At 44.8% G+C, this 24450-nt stretch overlaps 1 protein-coding gene across 1 annotated transcript in view; it reads right to left on the bottom strand.

Moving 5' to 3' along the window:
• The window catches only part of micu3a (mitochondrial calcium uptake family, member 3a), a 51406-nt gene that overhangs the window by 1631 nt on the left and 25325 nt on the right, over nt 1–24450 (bottom strand). The window contains exons 9-15 of the mRNA XM_046333091.1: nt 24334–24375; nt 19987–20082; nt 13641–13735; nt 12192–12363; nt 1769–1877; nt 1371–1528; nt 452–516 (exon numbers count right to left, since the gene is read on the bottom strand). Of these exons, the coding sequence (XP_046189047.1) occupies nt 452–516; nt 1371–1528; nt 1769–1877; nt 12192–12363; nt 13641–13735; nt 19987–20082; nt 24334–24375 (737 nt within the window). The remainder of the gene's footprint in view (nt 1–451; nt 517–1370; nt 1529–1768; nt 1878–12191; nt 12364–13640; nt 13736–19986; nt 20083–24333; nt 24376–24450) is intronic.

Here is a 24450-nt window from a genome sequence, read left to right as displayed (position 1 = left end):
ATTTCTTGTAGCCTGGTCCCAGATCTGTTTTATGCTGTCTTTCCAACTCCTATGGTCATTGTTTGGTGTTAGTTGTCAAGGCAGCACGAACAGATCTGGGGATCGTGCAGACTATATTTCTTATAACAATACTGGAAGAGATTGTAGGGTATTTTAAGTTATTATCATTGGATACTTGCACAGATGCACCATAGTCCTGATATGCTTCTGTAGGTGATCTGAAAGGACTTGATTGGTCTTAAAGTGATATTGTGTCAATCTATCCAGATCTTTTAAGTATAAAGGGAATAGGTCAGAGGTTATAGGTCATCGAGACAGACAGAGCTGCGGTTCGCAGGTCCATTGAGAATATGTCAGAGGTTATAAATCAAATGAAAATCAGATTTGATTAGGTCAGAGCTTAAAGGTCATAGATGAGATAAGAGATGAGTGGATTGTGGGTAATACTTATCTGCCAGCTAGCTCCTTCTTCATACAGGACTTGAAGGAAGTGAATCGCTCTGCGGTTTTGTAGCCCTGGGGTTTGTGAGCAGCAGAGTGGAAGAAACAGATAGGGTGGGAAAAGCGAGAGAGAGAGGAGATAGAAGGAGGGGGTATTGGGATGCTGTTAGTCAAAAGGGAAGCCAGGACGATGAGGCCAAGAGAAATTGAACAGTAATATTTCAGACTCAAGACCCCATGCATAGGACATCAACGTAGGACTCGTTCAAGGGCGATTGATTGGCGTAGTATTAGAATGAATTCAGGTATGAATTTCCTGATTATGCAACTGTCATGTGTAGGGCCTTGGGGTTTTCTCTGACCACATGCCTTATCTGACTAGGGGAAACTCTGGGCCCTTGTCAGTGATGACAATTGTAACTGTTTAACTTCACATACCACTAGGGGGCAGTAAAATACTTTGGAAGTGCAGGGAAGGTAGTCATTTACAACACTACAGACCTCCATATAACTGTGTAACTAGATTTGCTCTAGATAAAGATCTTAAAACTGCCACCACTTTTATGGCTGTCGACTAAAGTTAACAGTCAAAAGCTAGAATCAAATTACATTGTCCAAGTGTAACATAATGTAAAATGAGAGCATGTCAAATTTCTAGTGATGGAAAACCGAACTAGATAATTCTCACTTTCTCCCTATCTCTCACTCTTCATGCCTCACCTCCACCCCCCCCCTCTCTCTCTCTCCCTCTCTCTATCCATCTTTCTTCTCTCGCCTTTCCCTCCCACCTTACCTCCTTTCACCCCCCTCTCTCTTCATCCTTCTCTCTCTCTCCCTCTCTCTATCCACCTTTCTTCTCTCGCCTTTCCCTCCCACCTTACCTCCTTTCACCCCCCCCCTCTCTCACCCAAATTCTCCCTTCCCCTTACCCTCCCTCCGCGGTGCAGCCGGTCCTTCATAATGCCGATGAACTCCTTGTAGCTCAGCTGGTCGTCGTGGTCCACGTCAAAGATCTTGAAGATGGTGTGGACCAGGTGACGTGTCAGCTTCAGGCCTGTGGCCACGTACACAGCCCGCCCAAACTCATCTGAGAGAGAGAGAGAGAGCGCGGTGGGGGATATATAGAGGGGAGAGAGAGGGAGAAGGGGTGGGAAAGCAATAGAGGAAGACAGAGACAAGATACAGATGGGAGAGACAGGAAGAGAGGGGGATACAAAAAAGAGAACAAGACAGAGGAGAAAAGTAACCTACAGCCAATATTCACAAGAGACTATTGAGCGAACGGGAAATATCTCCACAGATATGAAATCCTAAAATGGAGGCTTACCTTGGCCAATGGAGCGACTGGCAAAGTTGTACATCTGCATGGCGATGGCAAAGTCCTCCAGGTTGTTGAGGAATTGGAAGAAGGAGCGGAACTCGTCGAAGGTGATGCCCTGTGAAGTAAAAAGACAGGGGATCCCATATAAGTGTGACACACAGAGCAATCTGTAACGGACACGGAGTGACAGACAGCTCTTGCAGTTCTCGGAATAGGGGGGATGCTTCAAGCTCAAACCCATTGGTGATGATGGTCAAATTGGTGACGATGGTATGATCATATGACCTTTGACCCATGCAACTTTGGCCCCTTTGACTGTAGGGACTAGGCTTGGGAATGACACAACCATGCTACACATTTAATATGTTTGTGTATCAGCTATGAATGTGGTTCCTGAGTGGTTCCTACTGCAGACGTTGTGAGATCTGATCATCTGTGCAGCGCCACTGCAAAAATAGAGTTTCACAGGTTTCACAATGCAAGGGTTTCTAGGATTTCATCCTTGAAAATCAAACTTCATTATTAGAAACGTAGACACACACTGGTTTGCAGTGTGGAACATGTAGACATATATTAGTTATGGGCCTCCCGAGTGGTGCAGTGGTCTAAGGCTGGTTTGAGTCCAGGCTCTGTCGCATCCGGCCGCGACCGGGAGAGTCATGGGGCGGCACGCAATTGGCCCAGCGTCATCGGGTTAGGGGAGGGTTTGGCCCGGCAGGGATGTTCTTGTCCCATCGCGCACTAGCGACTCCTGTGGCGGGCCAGGCGCAGTGCACGCTGACCAGGTCGCCAAGTGTACAGTGTTTCCCCGACACATTGGTGTGGCTGGCTTCCGGGTTAAGTGGGCGTTGTGTCAAGAAGCAGTGCGGCTGTGTTGTGTTTCGGAGGACGCACGGCTCTCGACCTTCGCCTCTCCCGGGTCCGTACGGGAGTTGCAGCGATGCGACAAGACTGTAACTACCAATTGGATACCAGGAAATTGGGGAGAAAAAGGGGTAATTAAAGAAGACCTATAGTAGATAGTGGTGGTCATTGCATTGATCTAGCAGAGGTATTGGCTTTGATGGCTGGAGCCCAAGGTTCCACAAGAAGTGAAGGCGTTCTCTAGTGACCACCAATAGTCTGTCTGTAGGTATCACTCATTTCAGCCCGAGCTGCATCACACTAAAACAAAGAATAAAAGAAAGGTATGAGATGCAGGAGGCTGGTCACACCTTAATTGGGGAGGACAGACTCGTGGTAATGACTGGAGAAGAATCAGTGGAATGGTATCAAACATATGGTTTCCATGGTTTCTAGGTGTTTGATGCCATTCCATTTGCTCCGTTCCAGACATTATTTAGAGCCGTTCTCCCTTCAGCAGTCTCCACTGGGATGAGAGACTGTAAACGTGGCCTAGTGATGACAACACAGAGAGGCATTCTGAAGTGGTGACCAACACCAGTCTATTTCACATACAAAATTCTGCTATGGAAACATCCTGGTGGGGGTTCTCTACAAGCCCGACCTGTGGAACGTCCTTCTTCCTTTTCACCAAGTTTCCTCATTTTAAACACCCTTGGCTGAGGTTAAACCTCCGCAAGTAATTTCCTTCACAAAACCAGTTTGCTAACACAGTTAGCCTGCTGCTAAGGTTCAACCTCCCCAAGTAATCTCCTTTACAAAACCAGTTTGCTAACACAGTTAGCCTGCTGCTAAGGTTCAACCTCCACAAGTATCTCCTTTACAAAACCAGTTTGCTAACACAGGTAGCCTGCTGCTAATGTTCAACCTCCACATGTAATCTCCTTTACAAAATCAGTTTGCTAACACAGGTAGCCTGCTGCTAATGTTCAACCTCCACAAGTAATCTCCTTCACAAAACCAGTTAGCTAACACAGGTAGCCTGCTGCTAATGTTCAACCTCCACATGTAATCTCCTTTACAAAACCAGTTTGCTAACACAGGTAGCCTGCTGCTAAGGTTCAACCTCCCCAAGTAATCTCCTTCACAAAACCAGTTTGCTAACACAGGTAGCCTGCTGCTAAGGTTAAACCTCCACAAGTATCTCCTTCACAAAACCAGTTTGCTAACACAGGTAGCCTGCTGCTAAGTTTCAACCTCCCCAAGTAATCTCCTTCACAAAACCAGTTTGCTAACACAGGTAGCCTGCTGCTAATGTTCAGCCTCCACAAGTAATCTCCTTCACAAAATCAGTTTGCTAACACAGGTAGCCTGCTGCTAATGTTCAACCTCCACAAGTAATCTCCTTCACAAAACCAGTTTGCTAACACAGTTAGCCTGCTGCTAAGGTTCAACCTCCACAAGTAATCTTCACAAAACCAGTTAGCTAATACAGTTAGCCTGCTGCTGAGGCTAGCAAACACAGACCAGTAGCGAACAATGCTCTCTAAATCAGCACAGTATGTGTGGACAGACAGGGAAGTGTTTAATCGTCTGACTAACTAGGACCTGTTGGAACTTAAAGTGGGAGATATGTAACGATGTGGAAAATGCCTTAGACAAACAGAGTGTGTGTGCCAGTGTGTATCTGTCTGCGCGGTCAACAAATCCATTCCGGGCGAGTGGCCCTTACCTGCCTAGTCCTCCTTTGATGCCCTGTGAACCCGATAGCCTCCATACAAACAGACAGGAGCCAGCCACCCCAGTGATACCTACAGACAGACTGGGCCATAGAGTAATCTAGAAAAGACTATTGGTGGTCACTGGAGCATGCCTTCACCTCCTGTGGAACCTTGGGCTCCAGCCTGCTAGTTCAATGGAACGACCACCACTAACTAATGGCTGTCTACATGTACGACACCGCAAAGCAACGGGCGTCTACGTTTCTTACTGAGACTTCTGATGAATGGATGAGTACGGCAGAATGCCTGGCTGACAGTGGACTTGTTGAACTGAGTGGGTTACCTAACGAGGCGTATTCAGGGCAACACCTGCATTGGAAGTAGACCTATAAGATGCAGGTCCACTAATTGCTTCAGTTAAAACTGTACGGCCCACCAACAGTATGAGAAACTCATATTGAGTGGGCTAATTGACTGAGCTGACTTGTAAATCTTTTGTCATTGTGTTTAGGTATGTATCAGCTTCTACCTCTAAGCCATAAGACTGCTGAACAATTAATCAAATACACACCGGACTTTGTTTCTACACTGCTGCTACTCGCTGTTAATCATCTATGCATAGTCACTTTAACCCTACCGACATGTACAAATGACCTGGACTAACCTGTACCCCGGCACATTGACTCTGTACCGGTACCTCCTGTATATGGCCTCATTTTATTATCATTTTTAGTGTGCTCTTTTTTGTTGTTGCTTTAGTTGATTCATTATTTAGTCAAAATGTTCTTAAATCTATTTTCTCAAAACGGTATTGTTGGTAAGTAAGCATTTCACGGTAAGGTCTACACCTGCTTAAATACCATTTGATTTGATTTGATCGGGCGTGGGTGAAGAACCAGGGGTCCGTTCAAAATGACTCAAGGCAACAGTGAGGCAGAGCAGACAGGACGTGCTAAGAGGATGATTTGTCTCATCATTAGGGAACAGGGACAAACCTGTTGTCTCTTCCAGAGCGCGGACAGATAAAACACAAGAAGAATGTTGCATGAACACGAGGACAAAACACTGCAGAACTTCATTTTCCATCTTCATGCAGCCTACGGTTAAATAACTTGGGAAGTTTTCGAAGCAAAGTGCAGTGTAGGCAGAAAATCCGTCTTGGCTGTGGGGTGTGTTGATGCGTATCCAAACCGATAGATTCACAACGTGCTGTTCATGCAGATCAAGGCTCTACTGTACATTACACACATTGATTTGCCATTAAGGGACGGAAAGTGTTGCATAATATAATAACAATCGATCAGAAAAAAAAATGTAGGAGCAGAATTTGCCGGTATACACAACTTTACTTAAAAACGTCACTTTACACTGGATCCAACTCCAACTCTACATGAACACAACAAAGCGTTAGCTAGCGAGAGCCAGATAACTCAAGGACTTTGTATACGACACAGAGCATAACACACTGGCTGGTCGATCAATCAACAGTTATCACACATAGGAGTAGGGCAATGGGGTCAGTGCCATAGAGAGCCAGTCAGTCAGTCAGTGAGTGAGTCAGAGCTGGCCCGTCACATTACACTGGTCCTTACAACTGGCCTTCAGGTGTTGGCCCGTCACATTACACTGGTCCTTACAACTGGCCTTCAGGTGTTGGCCCGTCACATTACACTGGTCCTTACAACTGGCCTTCAGGTGTTGGCCCGTGACATTACACTGGTCCTTACAACTAGCCTTCAGGTGTTGGCCCGTCAGATTACACTGGTCCTTACAACTGGCCTTCAGGTGTTGGCCCGTCACATTACACTGGTCCTTACAACTGGCCTTCAGGTGTTGGCCCGTCAGATTACACTGGTCCTTACAACTGGCCTTCAGGTGTTGGCCCGTCAGATTACACTGGTCCTTACAACTGGCCTTCAGGTGTTGGCCCGTCACATTACACTGGTCCTTACAACTAGCCTTCAGGTGTTGGCCCGTCACATTACACTGGTCCTTACAACTGGCCTTCAGGTGTTGGCCCGTCAGATTACACTGGTCCTTACAACTGGCCTTCAGGTGTTGGCCCGTCACATTACATTACAACTGGCCTTCAGGTGTTGGCCCGTCACATTACACTGGTCCTTACAACTGGCCTTCAGGTGTTGGCCCGTCACATTACACTGGTCCTTACAACTGGCCTTCAGGTGTTGGCCCGTCACATTACACTGGTCCTTACAACTGGCCTTCAGGTGTTGGCCCGTCACATTACACTGGTCCTTACAACTGGCCTTCAGGTGTTGGCCCGTCACATTACACTGGTCCTTACAACTAGCCTTCTGGTCCATTACACAACTGGCCTTCAGGTGTTGGCCCGTCACATTACACTGGTCCTTACAACTAGCCTTCAGGTGTTGGGCACATTACACTGGTCCTTACAACTGGCCTTCAGGTGTTGGCCCGTCACAGATTACACTTACAACTGGCCTTCAGGTGTTGGGAACTTACAACTGGCCTTCAGGTGTTGGCCCGTCAGATTACACTGGTCCTTACAACTGGCCTTCAGGTGTTGGCCCGTCAGATTGGGGGTTACACTGGTCCTTACACTGGGGCTAGCCTTCAGGTGTTGGCCCGTCACATTACACTGGTCCTTACAACTGGCCTTCAGGTGTTGGCCCGTCACATTACACTGGTCCTTACAACTGGCCTTCAGGTGTTGGCCCGTCACATTACACTGGTCCTTACAACTGGCTGTCAGGTGTAAGTGTCAGATGTAACGGATTCACTATCTCTAGTTGATCTAACTGATGGGCCAGTGGTGCGTTCAGGTGTAGAGAGAAGAAGACACAGTGCCCGGAGAACCATGACAAGGTGGGAACACAAATATAGAGGGTAGGAGGGGGGAATAGGGGTCTGGGGGTCAGGTGGGGCAGGAAGGGCTGAGAGGGGGAGTGGGGTGATGGGAGAGACATTGAGGAGGTAAAATGGGTGAGAGAGTAAAGGGAGGTGAACAGAAAGTGTGGGTTGTGGAAGAAAGAGAGAGACAGACCAGTACAGGGCCTGTTTCCTCAAATAATCTCAGAGTAGAAGTTCTGATCTAGGATCAGGACCCCACCTGGCCCTATAACCTCATTCATTATGAGCTAAAAGGCTATACTGATCGTAGTTCAACATTCCTACTCAGAGACACTTTGTGAAATGTTGAAGTAGAAGAGGGAGAGAGGAGAGAGAGGGAGAGAGGAGAGAGAGAGGGAGAGAAGGAGGAAGAGAAGGAGAGAGAGGGAGAGAGAGGGGGAGAGGGAGAGAGGGGAAAGTAGAGGATAGAGTGCTTGACCACAGTCGTGTCATGCTATGGTTCAAGGTTCGAGATGTAGTCTACCTTCTCATGTGTGTGTTCCTCTACCTTCTCATGTGTGATTATTCCTCTAACTTCTCATGTGTGTGTGATCCTCTACCTTCTCATGTGTGTGTGTTCCTCTACCTTCTCATGTGTGTGTGATCCTCTACCTTCTCATGTGTGTGTGTTCCTCTACCTTCTCATGTGTGTGTGTTCCTCTACCTTCTCATGTGTGTGTGTTCCTCTACCTTCTCATGTGTGTGTGTTCCTCTACCTTCTCATGTGTGTGTGTTCCTCTACCTTCTCATGTGTGTGTGTTCCTCTACCTTCTCATGTGTGTGTGTTCCTCTACCTTCTCATGTGTGTGTGTTCCTCTACCTTCTCATGTGTGTGTGTTCCTCTACCTTCTCATGTGTGTGTTCCTCTACCTTCTCATGTGTGTGTGTTCCTCTACCTTCTCATGTGTGATTATTCCTCTACCTTCTCATGTGTGATTATTCCTCTACTTTCTCATGTGTGTGTGTTCTTCTACCTTCTCGTGTGTGATTATTCCTCTACCTTCTCATGTGTGATTATTCCTCTACTTTCTCATGTGTGTGTGTGTTCCTCTACCTTCTCATGTGTGTGTGTTTTCCTCTACCTTATCATGTGTGTGTGTGTTCCTCTACCTTCTCATGTGTCTGTGTGTTCCTCTACCTTCTCATGTGTGTGTGTTCCTCTACCTTCTCATGTGTGTGTGTATTCCTCTACCTTCTCATGTGTGTGTACCTCTACCTTCTCATGTGTGTGTGTTCCTCTACCTTCTCATGTGTGTGTGTGTGTGTGTTCCTCTACATGTGTGTGTGTTCCTCTTCTCATGTGTGTGTGTTCCTCTACCTTCTCATGTGTGTGTGTTCCTCTACCTTCTCATGTGTGTGTGTTCCTCTACCTTCTCATGTGTGTGTGTTCCTCTACCTTCTCATGTGTGTGTGTGTTCCTCTACCTTCTCATGTGTGTGTGTGTTCCTCTACCTTCTCATGTGTGTGTGTTCCTCTACCTTCTCATGTGTGTTCCTCTACCTTCTCATGTGTGTGTGTGTTCCTCTACCTTCTCATGTGTGTGTGTGTTCCTCTACCTTCTCATGTGTGTGTGTGTTCCTCTACCTTCTCATGTGTGTGTGTGTTCCTCTACCTTCTCATGTGTGTGTGTTCCTCTACCTTCTCATGTGTGTGTGTTCCTCTACCTTCTCATGTGTGTGTGTTCCTCTACCTTCTCGTGTGTGATTATTCCTCAACTTTCTCATGTGTGTGTGTTCCTCTACCTTCTCATGTGTGTGTGTTCCTCTACCTTCTCATGTGTGTGTGTTCCTCTACCTTCTCATGTGTGTGTGTTCCTCTACCTTCTCATGTGTGATTATTCCTCTACCTTCTCATGTGTGTGTGTTCCTCTACCTTCTCATGTGTGTGTGTTCCTCTACCTTCTCATGTGTGATTGTTCCTCTACCTTCTCATGTGTGATTATTCCTCTACTTTCTGTGTGTGTGTGTTCCTCTACCTTCTCATGTGTGTGTATTCCTCTACCTTCTCATGTGTGATTGTTCCTCTACTTTCTCATGTGTGTGTGTGTTCCTCTACCTTCTCATGTGTGTGTGTGTGTGTGTTCCTCTACCTTCTCATGTGTGTGTGTGTTCCTCTACCTTCTCATGTGTGTGTGTTCCTCTACCTTCTCATGTGTGTGTGTTCCTCTACCTTCTCATGTGTGTGTGTGTTCCTCTACCTTCTGTGTGTGTGTGTTCCTCTACCTTCTCATGTGTGTGTGTTCCTCTACCTTCTCATGTGTGTGTGTTCCTCTACCTTCTCATGTGTGTGTGTTCCTCTACCTTCTCATGTGTGTGTGTTCCTCTACCTTCTCATGTGTGTGTGTTCCTCTACCTTCTCTTCTCACCTTCTCATGTGTGTGTGTTCCTCTACCTTCTCATGTGTGTGTGTTCCTCTACCTTCTCATGTGTGTGTGTTCCTCTACCTTCTCATGTGTGTGTGTTCCTCTACCTTCTCATGTGTGTGTGTTCCTCTACCTTCTCATGTGTGTGTGTGTTCCTCTCTGTGTGTGTGTTCCTTCTCATGTGTGTGTGTTCCTCTACCTTCTCATGTGTGTGTGTGTTCTCATGTGTGTGTGTTCCTCTACCTTCTCATGTGTGTGTGTGTTCCTCTACCTTCTCATGTGTGTGTGTTCCTCTACCTTCTCATGTGTGTGTGTTCCTCTACCTTCTCATGTGTGTGTGTTCCTCTACCTTCTCATGTGTGTGTGTGTTCCTCTACCTTCTCATGTGTGTGTGTTCCTCTACCTTCTCATGTGTGTGTGTTCCTCTACCTTCTCATGTGTGTGTGTTCCTCTACCTTCTCATGTGTGTGTGTTCCTCTACCTTCTCATGTGTGTTCCTCTACCTTCTCATGTGTGTGTGTTCCTCTACCTTCTCATGTGTGTGTGTTCCTCTACCTTCTCATGTGTGTGTGTTCCTCTACCTTCTCATGTGTGTGTGTTCCTCTACCTTCTCATGTGTGTGTGTTCCTCTACCTTCTCATGTGTGTGTGTTCCTCTACCTTCTCATGTGTGTGTGTTCCTCTACCTTCTCATGTGTGTGTGTTCCTCTACCTTCTCATGTGTGTGTGTTCCTCTACCTTCTCATGTGTGTGTGTTCCTCTACCTTCTCATGTGTGTGTGTTCCTCTACCTTCTCATGTGTGTTGTTCCTCTACCTTCTCATGTGTGTGTGTTCCTCTACCTTCTCATGTGTGTGTGTGATTATTCCTCTACCTTCTCATGTGTGATTATTCCTCTACTTTCTCATGTGTGTGTGTTCCTCTACCTTCTCATGTGTGTGATTATTCCTCTACCTTCTCATGTGTGATTATTCCTCTACCTTCTCATGTGTGTGTGTGTGTTCTCATGTGTGTCTACCTTCTCATGTGTTCTCATGTTCCTCTACCTTCTCATGTGTGTGTTCCTCTACCTTCTCATGTGTGTGTGTTCCTCTACCTTCTCATGTGTGTGTGTTCCTCTACCTTCTCATGTGTGTGTGTTCCTCTACCTTCTCATGTGTGTGTGTTCCTCTACCTTCTCATGTGTGTGTATTCCTCTACCTTCTCATGTGTGTGTGTTCCTCTACCTTCTCATGTGTGTGTGTGTTCCTCTACCTTCTCATGTGTGTGTGTTCCTCTACCTTCTCATGTGTGTGTGTGTTCCTCTACCTTCTCATGTGTGTGTGTGTTCCTCTACCTTCTCATGTGTGTGTGTTCCTCTACCTTCTCATGTGTGTGTGTGTTCCTCTACCTTCTCATGTGTGTGTGTGTTCCTCTACCTTCTCATGTGTGTGTGTTCCTCTACCTTCTCATGTGTGTGTGTGTTCCTCTACCTTCTCATGTGTGTGTGTGTTCCTCTACCTTCTCATGGTGTGTGTTCCTCTACCTTCTCATGTGTGTGTGTTCCTCTACCTTCTCATGTGTGTGTGTTCCTCTACCTTCTCATGTGTGTGTGTTCCTCTACCTTCTCATGTGATTATTCCTCTACCTTCTCATGTGTGTGTTCTTCTCTACCTTCTCATGTGTGTGTGTGTGTGTGTTCCTCTACCTTCTCATGTGTACCTTCTCATGTGTTCCTCTACCTTCTCATGTGTGTGTGTTCCTCTACCTTCTGTGTGTGTTCCTCTACCTTCTCATGTGTGTGTGTGTTCCTCTACCTTCTCATGTGTGTGTGTGTTCCTCTACCTTCTCATGTGTGTGTGTTCCTCTACCTTCTCATGTGTGTGTGTGTTCCTCTACCTTCTCATGTGTGTGTGTGTTCCTCTACCTTCTCATGTGTGTGTGTTCCTCTACCTTCTCATGTGTGTGTGTGTTCCTCTACCTTCTCATGTGTGTGTACCTCTACCTTCTCATGTGTGTGTGTGTTCCTCTACCTTCTCATGTGTGTGTGTTCCTCTACCTTCTCATGTGTGTGTGTGTTCCTCTACCTTCTCATGTGTGTGTGTTCCTCTACCTTCTCATGTGTGTGTGTTCCTCTACCTTCTCATGTGTGTGTGTGTTCCTCTACCTTCTCATGTGTGTGTGTTCCTCTACCTTCTCATGTGTGTGTGTGTTCCTCTACCTTCTCATGTGTGTGTGTTCCTCTACCTTCTCATGTGTGTGTGTTCATCTACCTTCTCATGTGTGTGTGTTCCTCTACCTTCTCATGTGTGTGTGTGTTCCTCTACCTTCTCATGTGTGTGTGTGTGTGTTCCTCTACCTTCTCATGTGTGTGTTCCTCTACCTTCTCATGTGTGTGTGTTCCTCTACCTTCTCATGTGTGTGTGTGTTCCTCTACCTTCTCATGTGTGTGTGTTCCTCTACCTTATCATGTGTGTGTGTGTTCCTCTACCTTCTCATGTGTGTGTGTTCCTCTACCTTCTCATGTGTGTGTGTTCCTCTACCTTATCATGTGTGTGTGTGTTCCTCTACCTTATCATGTGTGTGTGTGTTCCTCTACCTTCTCATGTGTGTGTGTGTTCCTCTACCTTCTCATGTGTGTGTGTGTTCCTCTACCTTCTCGTCAGGGATGCTCTGGCGGACGTTGTCCAGGTAACTGCTGATGTTCTCTACGTTGGTGTAACGCAGCAGGATGCGGGCAAAGTCCTCCTCACTGATGGTGGTCATGCCTTTAGAGTAGGTCAGGAACTCTATCTCCAAAACCTCTGTCTGGAGGTTATCCATGAACCTGGGGTAGAGAGAGAGGACCAAGAGACAGAGAGAAGGTACATGTCTATGGTAGTGCAGTATGTGTCTATGGTAGTGCAGTATGTGTCTATGGTAGTGCAGTATGTGTCTATGGTAGTGCAGTATGTGTCTATGGTAGTGCAGTATGTGTCTATGGTAGTGCAGTATGTGTCTATGGTAGTGCAGTATGTGTCTATGGTAGTGCAGTATGTGTCTATGGTAGTGCAGTATGTGTCTATGGTAGTGCAGTATGTGTCTATGGTAGTGCAGTATGTGTCTATGGTAGTGCAGTATGTGTCTATGGTAGTGCAGTATGTGTCTATGGTAGTGCAGTATGTGTCTATGGTAGTGCAGTATGTGTCTATGGTAGTGCAGTATGTGTCTATGGTAGTGCAGTATGTGTCTATGGTAGTGCAGTATGTGTCTATGGTAGTGCAGTATGTGTCTATAGTAGTGCAGTATGTGTCTATGGTAGTGCAGTATGTGTCTATGGTAGTGCAGTATGTGTCTATAGTAGTGCAGTATGTGTCTATAGTAGTGCAGTATTTGTCTATGGTAGTGCAGTATGTGTCTATGGTAGTGCAGTATGTGTCTATAGTAGTGCAGTATGTGTCTATAGTAGTGCAGTATGTGTCTATGGTAGTGCAGTATGTGTCTATGGTAGTGCAGTATGTGTCTATGGTAGTGCAGTATGTGTCTATGGTAGTGCAGTATGTGTCTATGGTAGTGCAGTATGTGTCTATGGTAGTGCAGTATGTGTCTATGGTAGTGCAGTATGTGTCTATGGTAGTGCAGTATGTGTCTATGGTAGTGCAGTACGTGTCTATGGTAGTGCAGTACGTGTCTATGGTAGTGCAGTATGTGTCTATGGTAGTGCAGTATGTGTCTATGGTAGTGCAGTATGTGTCTATGGTAGTGCAGTATGTGTCTATGGTAGTGCAGTATGTGTCTATGGTAGTGCAGTATGTGTCTATGGTAGTGCAGTACGTGTCTATGGTAGTGCAGTATGTGTCTATGGTAGTGCAGTATGTGTCTATGGTAGTGCAGTATGTGTCTATGGTATCGCAGTATGTGTCTATGGTAGTGCAGTATGTGTCTATGGTAGTGCAGTATGTGTCTATGGTAGTGCAGTACGTGTGTGAGAGTAACTGAATACTATATCTGAGTATGAGAGAGCAGTAAAACTGAAACAAGCGACAGAGTAGATTAACTATGTTCCACAGACTGTCATTTTATAGGGCTCTATAAGGACAAATCACTTAATCGGCATGACGATACCTGTAGAAGTCGTCAAAAGTCAGCTCCGCCTTCCCCTTCTTCCCAAAGAAGTGCACCAGTAGTGTGGTGTCAATCATCATACCCTCCTCCGCACGCTGACATCCCATTGGCCAGACAGGGGCAGAGGGGACGGGGAGAAAAGAAAAACAATGCAGTGACTGACATACAACACACTCTCTGATTGAATGAGGAGTGGGGACCGGTCCGTGTGGGTGGAGTCATGAATCCAAGATGGCAGCCATCGTACCGAACAACCAGCCAGTCGCATGTGAGGTGCATCAACGGGGCAACAACAGTCAGTCAAGTCAATTAATCAATCAGCTTCACCAAGTGTTCACAACAAGGCTTGAGTCTGAGCAGCACCTGCACAGATCCACTGATCTCCAAACCATCTGTGTGTTATAGCTGTTCGTAGACATATGGGATTAGGGCTATCGGATGGTGTGTAGATCGGATATTCCTGTGCAGCCCAGACTGATAAATGGTAGTGTTGCAGCCAGCAGTGTGACAGACAGACAGGACAGGACAGCACACAGACAGGTAAGGCTATAGACAGACGGACAGACAGACACACACAAAGACATGCCTGTAGACACACAGAGAGAAGGAGGAGCAAGAGAGAGAGCGGAGGAGACAAGACGACACACTGTCATTTTAGCTGAGACAGGCACATATGCCACCACATCCCATGCATTTCTGTTCAAACCCCCAAACACCACACGTAGAAAACCACAGCAGAACAGAAAACCCACCGCAACAGAAATGTGTACAAGAATGTGAGCAAGATTCCACCTTTTTCTAAAAGACAGTAACATAATCAGGTGTCTTTGAAGTAATTATGAATTCTTTCATGTTTTCTTTCTTTCTGCCCTCTAAACCACTCTCTCTCTGTGTACAAAATATCCCTCCCCTCTCTTCTGCGTGGGCTTTGTAAGGATCTGGGATATTTGAAACCAATTAGGGTGTTTATGTATTTACCACGGTTTTGTAATCCGCTGTTTAACACCACCTTAATCCCGGGGAGTCGGAAAATTCCAGAAAAGGGGGAAGGGGGGTGTATCGGGTGTGTGTGTGTGTGTGTAGGAGGGGATCATTCAGAAAAAGGTGTTTATATGACTGGGCTTTATCACATAATAACGGATACAGGCCAAATCCCGAGGAACCCTGTCTGAGCTTCCAAGGGCCCATAGAGGGCGATATTGATCGATGATTGATATAAAAACCAAATGGGCCAATAGGTTTGGTCCCTCTCCCCGCCATGCGCCACCCTTCCCCCAATCCAACCAATCCGGCGTCATGCTGAAGGCAGAGTGTAACTGGCATTGGCAAACTCTCATCATATCCTTCTCCATAGGGGGAGACTGCATTCAGCCATGTTCAGATTCAGCAGTAGCTTCACGATGCTATACGGCTAATTAAACTGGTCCCAGGTCAGTCCGTGCTGTCTCGCCAAGGTTGAGTCAACTGTGACAAGACAACATAAAACTGATCTGAGACCAGGCTGGCAAATGTCCAATACCTTTAGTCTAAAGTCCTAATCCACCAGGGAACGGGAAAAATTATTCAAAGGAAAAAAGAACAGAATTGAAAGAAGAGACATTGTCGTCGTTCTGCTTGACGGCCCAAATGAAGGCACTTTTCACGGCCGAAGCCAGATGTTGTTTGGAAACATCATACTGTGTAGAAATAAAATGTACTCCCCAGGGATGGAATTTAAAAACAATGCAACTAAAAGATAATGGAGAAATCATGTAAGGATAGGTCTATTTCACATGCTGTATAGGGACGAGTCAGTGTCTCTCAAAGGAAATCATGTTTAGTAGCATTACGTCACTGTAAAAACTAACTAACACTTATCAGTCTGTTTCAGTTGTGTATCTTTTAGATTCTTCCACTAATTATATACTGAACAAAAATATAAACGCAACATACAATTTCAGACACATTTTATATAAGGATATCATGAAATTGAAATAAATCTATTAGGCCCTGATCTATGGATTTCACATGACTGGGCAGGGGCGCAGCCATGGGGTGGCCTGGGAGGGCATAGGCAAACACCCACTCGTGAACCAGGCCCAGCCAATACCCTGTGCTCTGACCTCTTTTTCTCTCTCCAGCTGTCTGGGTGGCTGGTCTCCAGAAAATCTCAGATGATCCCGCAGGTGAAGAAGCCAGATGTGGAGGTTCTGGCCGACGTGGTCATATCCCGTGGTCTCTTCTGAGACCAGTTGGATGTACTGCCAAATTCTCTAAAACAACGTTGGAGGTGGCTTATGTCTTAGAGAAATTAACATGAAATTATCTGGCAAAATCTCTGGTGGACATTCCTGCAGTCAGCACAGACCAGTATTCATTCTTTCCCTCAAAACTTGAGACATCTTAGCATTGTGTTATGTGACAAAACTGCACAGGTTTCAGACTGTCATTTGAGTTGTCCCCAGCACAAGGTGCACCTTTGTAATGACCATGCTGTTTAATCTGCTTCATATGCCACACCTGTCAGGTGGATGGATTATCTTGGAACCATCAGAAATGCTCTAACTCTCCACCCTCTGGGATATTTTATTTCGAGTTGGGCATGTGTTTATCATTTTAAACGGCATTTCCGGCGCGGCCCACGAACAAAGCGTCCTTTTGTGAGTATGGAACCAGGTTCTGGGAGAATTTGTCTCCTCACCACGCGCTCTCACCACTGGTGCCCCAGGGCTTTCTGTTTATATTTTTGTTTTGTATAGCTTTACACCAAGTCACTTGGCTCTGTCATAACTCAAATGGACTATCTCCTATCATTGCTTCCCTATAAAACATACAACTTCTTATATCCCGGCATCTGTGGTTTGAGGGTGTTTATTTTTGCAAAAGGACTAAACTTGTAAAATATATGTGGTGAAATGACTAGCTTCTTCTTCAAAAGGCAAGCACCTATATGACACATTCTCTCCCGGGAAGGACTAGACAATACCATGTTTACTTCTCGCCTTTCTACCAGCCATCTCCATCTGTGTCCTCCTCCCTCTCTCGCTAAGAACCTGGCGTGTTCCTGGACAACAAACTGTCGGACTAACATCAAGGCGGTGGCCCGTTCCTGTAGGTTCATGCTCTACAACATCCGCAGAGTAATGGACCCTGCCTCACCAGGCGTGCGCAGGTGAAAATCCAGGCACTTGTCATCTTCCGTCTGATGTACTGCAACTGGCTTTGATCTGGCTGGGCTGAAAAACCCTGCCTTACTCATTAAACCCCTACAACTCATCCAGAACTCTCTCTCTCTCTCGTCTAGTGTTCAACCTTCCCAAGTTCTCTCACGTCACCCCGCTCCCATCCCTCTCCCTCCCTGGCTTCCTGAATAACACATTACAAGACCTGGTGCTTGAGGGCTGTGAGAATCAGCCAGCCAGACAGTCCTTTCTGACACAGACAAACACAGGGGGCACTAATGTTCAGACTCATCATGATAGAGAACATGACCATAGGAGTTAAACACAGTTCCCTCTCAGCTCAGTCAAAACTGTCTCGCTCTCTGGCTCCCCAATGGTGGAACAAACTCCCTCACGACGCCAGGACAGCGGAGTCAATCACCACCTTCGAGACACCTGAAACCCCACCTCTTTAAGGAATACCTAGGATAGGATAAAGTAATCCTCTCTCACCCCCCTTAAAATATTTAGATGCACTATTGTAAAGTGGTTGTTCTGGATGTCAAAGGTGAATCTCCATGATCTCCTGCAGTCTCCCTGTTATTGTCTCTCCTCAAATGACTTAGCCACCTATTAGCCATGTAAATAGGGTGGCCTGGGAGGGCATGAGGCAAACACACTGGAACCAGGCCCAGCCAATAAGGATGGGTTTTTCCCTCAAAAGGGCTTTATTACAGACAGAAATGCATCTCAGTTTCATCAGCTGTCTGGGTGGCTGGTCTCAGATGATCCCGCAGGTGAAGAAGCCAGATGTGGAGGTTCTGGGCTGACGTGGTCACACGTGGTCTGGGGTTGTGAGGCCAGTTGGATGTACTACCAAATTCTCTAAAACAACGTTGGAGGTGGCTTATGGTAGAATGAGAAATTAACATGAAATTATCTGGCAACAAGGACCTGAATCTAAGATCTCTGGTGGACATTCCTGCAGTCAGCACGTCAATTGCATGCTCCCTCAAAACTTGAGACATCTGTAGCATTGTGTTATGTGACAAAACTGCACAATTCAGAGTGGCCTTTTGTTGTCCCCAGCACAAGCATGAAACCTTTGTAATGACCATGCTGTTTAATCAGCTTCTTGATATGCCACACCTGTCAGGTGGATGGATTATCTTGGCAAAAGAGAAATGCTCACTAACAGGGATGAACAAATTTGTGCACATTTAAGAGAACAAAGCTTTTTGTGAGTATGGAACATTTCTGGGATATTTTATTTCAGCTCATGAAACATTGGCCCAACACTTTGCATGTGTTTATATTTTTGTTTTGTATAGCTTTACATTAAGAATCACTCTGTCATACTTAAACGGACTATCTCCTTCAAGTGGCTTCCCTATAAAACATACAACTTCTTATATCTCACGGCATCTGTGGTTTGAGGATGTGTTTATTTTTGCAAAAGGACTAAACTTGTAAAATATATATGGTGAAATGACTAGCTTCTTCTTCAAAAGGCAAGCACCTATATGACACATTCTCTTTGCGCCCAGACTAGACAATACACATGTTTACTTCCTCTCCTTTCTACCAGCCATCTCTCTCTCTTTCTCTCTCTTTCTTTCTCTCCCTCTCTCTCTCCTGGAAGAGTGAGATCACGACCTGATGCCTCTCGGTTCCTGGAAGCTGGGGAGCGCAAGTATGTGAGCTCATTGCTATGAAATTGACAATAATGGTTATCACGCCCACCAGGATTTCATCACACCTGGTTTGTGTGTGTGGCTGTGTGTGTGTCCCCGCTGTGGCCTTTGATCTCAGAACAGAGGTGAAAAACAGTGATTACTGATGTCAAGTAAATGATTTCTCTCTCTCAAAGAGATTTGATGCAATTCACAATCCAACACTCTCTCTCTCTCTCTCCCTCTCTCAGATCTCATTTAACAAGACTCTCTCTCTCTCTCTCTCTCCTCTCTCGCTCACTCATTGACACCCCCGGTGGCTTCCCTCCCTCCCTCCCTCTCCTGAATAACACATTAGACCTGTTATTGGAGGGCTGAAGAGTCAGCCAGCCAGACAGTCCTTTCTGACACAGACAAACACAGGGGGCCTAATGGGAGACTCATCATGATAGAGAACATGAATAGAGTTAAACACACATCTCCTCTCTCTCTCTCTCTGATTCTCCCTCTCTGTCTCTCTCTCTCTCTCTCTCTCTCTCTCTCTGATTCTCCCACCTGTCTTGTCTCTCTCTCTTTGATAGCCTCTAGATGAAAGGGTTCAGTCTATGTAAATACAGGTCATCTCCATGATCTCCTGCAGTCTCCCAGTGTTATTGTCTCTCCTCTGCTTCCGCTGCTAGCCACCTATTAGCCAACAAATAGGCTGCCAAACAAGTCGTCAGGCTGAGAAACACTGGACTGCCAAGTCAGTCTCGTGCTCAATTGTAGACGGACAGCAATGATCTAAAGTGTCTTGTGTGTGTGTGTGGGTGTGTGATTGTGTGTGTGTGTGTGTGTGTGTGGGTGTGTGTGATTGACCACCTGTCTTGTCTGTGTGTGTGTGTGTGTGTGTGTGTGTGTGTGTGTGTGTGTGTGTGTGTGTAGTGGAGTACAGTGATTGTGCGCTGCTAGAATGATGATGTTGTTTTGGTATAACACTTTGTAGCTAACAGGTCTTGTCACTGTATTTTATGCTAAGAACGTTTTCTAACGGTATTTTCTTGACAAACGGGGGCTGACATGAGGGGACAACAACAACCACCAGGACCCAACACAGAGAGGTGGCTGTCTTGTAACATCGATAAGCATGAAACACAAGAGAAACAAATAGGTTTTATAACCATAAAACAAAAACACAACATCTGAATCTAAGATTCTAATACAGAAAGAACTATAGACTACACAGTGACAGAGCTGTCCTATGGCTATGGATGGATGGGTCAAAGCCAAGGGAAGAGTTTTTACCTTTTCCAGTCAAAGGAGGGGTGGGATCAAGTGACTAAAAGAACCACTAGAAACCAAGAGAGGGATGGTCGGGTATGAGAGACACAAATGGACAAATGAATGGACAGAGGACCAGTATACCTCTGCCAGGTCTGAGAACTGCTAAATGGATCTATGCTGCGAATGATGGAGGGATGGAGCGATAGATGACGGAAAAGAAGGAGGGGAGAAAGAAACGAGGGAGGAAGGGTGGACAGAGGACAGGTGTACCTCTGCCAGGTCTGAGAACAGGGCTTGACTGGCGCCGCGCCTCAGAACGTCCCAATAGCTCCGGGCCACAAACTGACGACTGTCTTTTTTAACCACCTGCAGGAGTTTTTACCAGAAGCACAAACATCGTACAAGAAAAACAGAGGACAACTAAAGGAGGGAAGAGAGGATGAAATGAAGGAACGACCATGATCATTTCTCTCCATCTCGTTTGAAATTGACAATCAATTAAAGGCCAAATGAAGATTTCATCACAAAATCGGAGGGATTGGCTTAGTGATATGCTAATTTATAGAAGACGGATCACAGTAACATTGAAATAATGACCAGCCTCACAGTGTTATCGCTATTATAGTAGAATGATTTGTCATCGTATCAAAGAGATTTGATGCAATGACACAATCCAACACTGGATTTCTAGACAGGGGGATTGTTTTACGACTCTCCTACCTCCCACTTCCCTCAGATGAGTCAGACATTTAACAAGACATCATTTGACTCCATTCCGTGTTCCTTCGCTCCAGTCAACCGACATTGACACGGCACGGTGGCTTTGACTCTCACTTTGAATTCACTCAACTAAAGTCGTTAGTATAAACCTCTCACAATGTGTGTGCAGACTGAAGCACAACCAACAGAAGAGTGTTGAAACCTCATCTATAGCACACATCAATACAGTGATTGGCCCACCTGTCTTGTCTCTCTCTATAGGGGAATGCAGTGATTGGCCCACCTGTCTTGTCTCTCTCTCTATAGGGAACGCAGTGATTGGCCCACCTGTCTTGTCTCTCTCTATAGGGGAATGCAGTGATTGGCCCACCTGTCTTTCTCTCTCTATAGGGATTACACAGTGATTGGCCACCTGTCTTGTCTCTGTCTATAGGGGATTACAGTGATTGGCCACCTGTCTTGTCTCTGTCTATAGGGATTACAGTGATTGGCCACCTGTCTTGTCTCTTCTATAGGGAATACAGTGATTGGCCACCTGTCTTGTCTCTCTCTATAGGGAATACAGTGATTGACCACCTGTCTTGTCTCTGTCTATAGGGAATACAGTGATTGGCCACCTGTCTTGTCTCTTCTATAGGGAATACAGTGATTGGCCCACCTGTCTTGTCTCTCTCTATAGGGGATTACAGTGATTGGCCCACCTGTCTTGTCTCTCTCTATAGGGAATACAGTGATTGGCCCACCTGTCTTGTCTCTCTCTATAGGGAACTTACAGTGATTGGCCACCTGTGTTGTCTCTTCTATAGGGGAACACAGTGATTGGCCACCTGTCTTGTCTCTGTCTATAGGGAACACAGTGATTGGCCACATCTATAGGGGAATGCAGTGATTGGCCCACCTGTCTTGTATTTCTATAGGGAACACAGTGATTGGCCACCATCTATAGGGGAACACAGTGATTGGCCCACCTGTCTTGTCTCTGTCTATAGGGGAACACAGTGATTGGCCACCTGTCTTGTCTCTTCTATAGGGAACACAGTGATTATATCATCAAGGACCTGTCTTGATCTACTCCTCTATAGGGGAATTACATGATTGGTCTCAAATGGCACCTGTCTTGTACACTTCTTCATAGAGGGATTAGTGATTACATCATAAGGACTGTGTTTACTTCATGTTATTACATCATAAGGACTGTGTTTACTTCATAGGGTTATTACATCATAAGGACTGTGTTTACTTCATGGTTATTACATCATAAGGACTGTGTTTATTTCTGTCTTGTTATATCATAAGGACTGTGTTTACTTCATAGTGATTGGGTTATTACATCATAAGGACTGTGTTTCTTTACTCATAGGGTGAACACATTCATAGTGTTATTACAATAAGGATTGTGTCTTTCTCTTCATCATAGGACTGTGCACATCATGTTATTAGGACTGTGTTTAGGGGAACATCATAAGTGATTGGCCCTTACATCATAAGGACTGTGTTTAGGGTTATTACATCATAGTGGGCTTACATCATAAGGACTTGTGATTTACTTCTTGTACATAATAAGGACTGTGTTTCATAGGGTTATTACATCATAAGTGATTGGTGTTTACTTCTGTCTTTATAGGGTTATTACATCACTGTATTGGCCCATCATAAGGACTGTTTACTTTCTCTGTCTATAGGGGAATTACATCACTGTAAGGACTGTGTTTACTTCATAGGGTGATTACATCATAAGGACTGTGTTTACTTCATAGGGTTATTACATCATAAGGACTGTGTTTACTGTGTTTCTTCATGGTTATTACATCATAAGGACTGTGTTTACTTCATAGGGTTATTACATCATAAGGACTGTGTTTACTTCATAGTGTGCTTACATCATAAGGACTGTGTTTTTACTTCATTGTTATTACATCATAAGGACTGTGTTTACTTCATAGTGTTATTACATCATAAGGGTTATTACATCATAAGGACTGTGTTTACTTCATAGGGTTATTACATCATAAGGACTGTGTTTACTTCATAGGGTTGCTTACATCAGGACTGTGTTTAAGGACATCTGACTGTGTTTACTTCATATGGTTTATTACATCATAAGGACTGTGTTTACTTCATAGGGCTTACATCATAAGGACTGTGTTTACTTCATAGTGTGCTTACATCTTACATCATAAGGACTAAGGACTGTTTACTTCATAGGGTTATTACATCATAAGGACTGTGTTTACTTCATAGGGTTATTACATCATAAGGACTGTGTTTACTTCATGGTTATTACATCATAAGGACTGTGTTTACTTCATAGGGTTATTACATCATAAGGACTGTGTTTACTTCATAGGGTTATTACATCATAAGGACTGTGTTTACTTCATAGTGTGCTTACATCATAAGGACTGTGTTTACTTCATAGGGTTATTACATCATAAGGACTGTGTTTACTTCATAGGGTTATTACATCATAAGGACTGTGTTTACTTCATAGGGTTATTACATCATAAGGACTGTGTTTACTTCATCATAGGTTATTACATCATAAGGACTGTTTACTTCATAGACTGTTATTACATCATAATCATAAGGACTGGATTACATCTGTGTTTGGTTATTACATCATAAGGACTGTGTTTACTTCATAGGGTTATTACATCATAAGGTTATTACACTGTGTTTACTTTAGGGTTATTACATAGTCTGTTATTACATCATAAGGACTGTGTTTACTTCATATGGTTATTACATCATAAGGACTGTGTTTACTTCATAGTGTGCTTACATCATAAGGACTGTGTTTACTTCATAGTGTGCTTACATCATAAGGACTGTGTTTACTTCATAGTGTGCTTACATCATAAGGACTGTGTTTACTTCATATGGTTATTACATCATAAGGACTGTGTTTACTTCATAGGGTTATTACATCATAAGGACTGTGTTTACTTCATAGGGTTATTACATCATAAGGACTGTGTTTACTTCATAGGGTTATTACATCATAAGGACTGTGTTTACTTCATAGGGTTATTACATCATAAGGACTGTGTTTACTTCATAAGGAGGGTTATTACATCATAAGGACTGTGTTTACTGTCATAGGGTTATTACATCATAAGGACTGTGTTTACTTCATAGGGTTATTACATCATAAGGACTGTGTTTACTTCATAGGGTTATTACATCATAAGGACTGTGTTTACTTCATAGGGTTATTACATCATAAGGACTGTGTTTACTTCATAGGGTTATTACATCATAAGGACTGTGTTTACTTCATAGGGTTATTACATCATAAGGACTGTGTTTACTTCATATGGTTATTACATCAGAAGGACTGTGTTTACTTCATAGGGTGATTACATCATAAGGACTGTGTTTACCTCCTAGGGTTATTACATCACTAGAGTGATTTTATATGCACAGGGTTCTTACTAGTCTGCTTACTTCATTGAGGGTACTTACATGTAAGGTGCTTACTTCAAAATGTGTGCTCACTCTACTATCCATACTATTTGCCCCCCCCTCCACCCCCCCGGTTCATTTTAAGCCAGAGTGTTTCTTAGTCATTCTAAATCAAATCATCCTCTTTTGTTGACGCCCCTCTCTCTGACCCCTAGAATCATTACTCCTCCACCACCCCTCCACCCCTCCTCAATCAATCACTCAGTCAATATGACAGACAGCCAGAACACAAGGAAGGTCTATTTTCAATTTCTATCTATTTCACTCTATTTCTAAAGATCTAGATATACAGAGTTTAGACCAGGTAGGTACAAAGGTACACATGTGTGTCCGAAATGGCTCCCTATTCACTAACGCAATACTTTTGGACAATAGTAGTGCACTATATAGGGAATAGGGTGCCATTTTGGGCGTGGTTGGGTTGATACATACGCTGTTGATGGGAGCAACCTGATATCCATAGAGCTGCATACTCTTTTACACAGAGAGACGAGGAGGAGGACGACACGGCATGCGGTCAAAAAGGAGGAGGATGAAGAGGAGGAGGAA

The sequence above is a fragment of the Oncorhynchus gorbuscha genome, unplaced genomic scaffold (assembly GCF_021184085.1).
Source record: "Oncorhynchus gorbuscha isolate QuinsamMale2020 ecotype Even-year unplaced genomic scaffold, OgorEven_v1.0 Un_scaffold_346, whole genome shotgun sequence".
Taxonomy (NCBI): Eukaryota; Metazoa; Chordata; class Actinopteri; order Salmoniformes; family Salmonidae; genus Oncorhynchus; species Oncorhynchus gorbuscha.
Note: the sequence above shows the minus strand (reverse complement) of the source record. Positions and strands in the feature narration are given on the sequence as shown.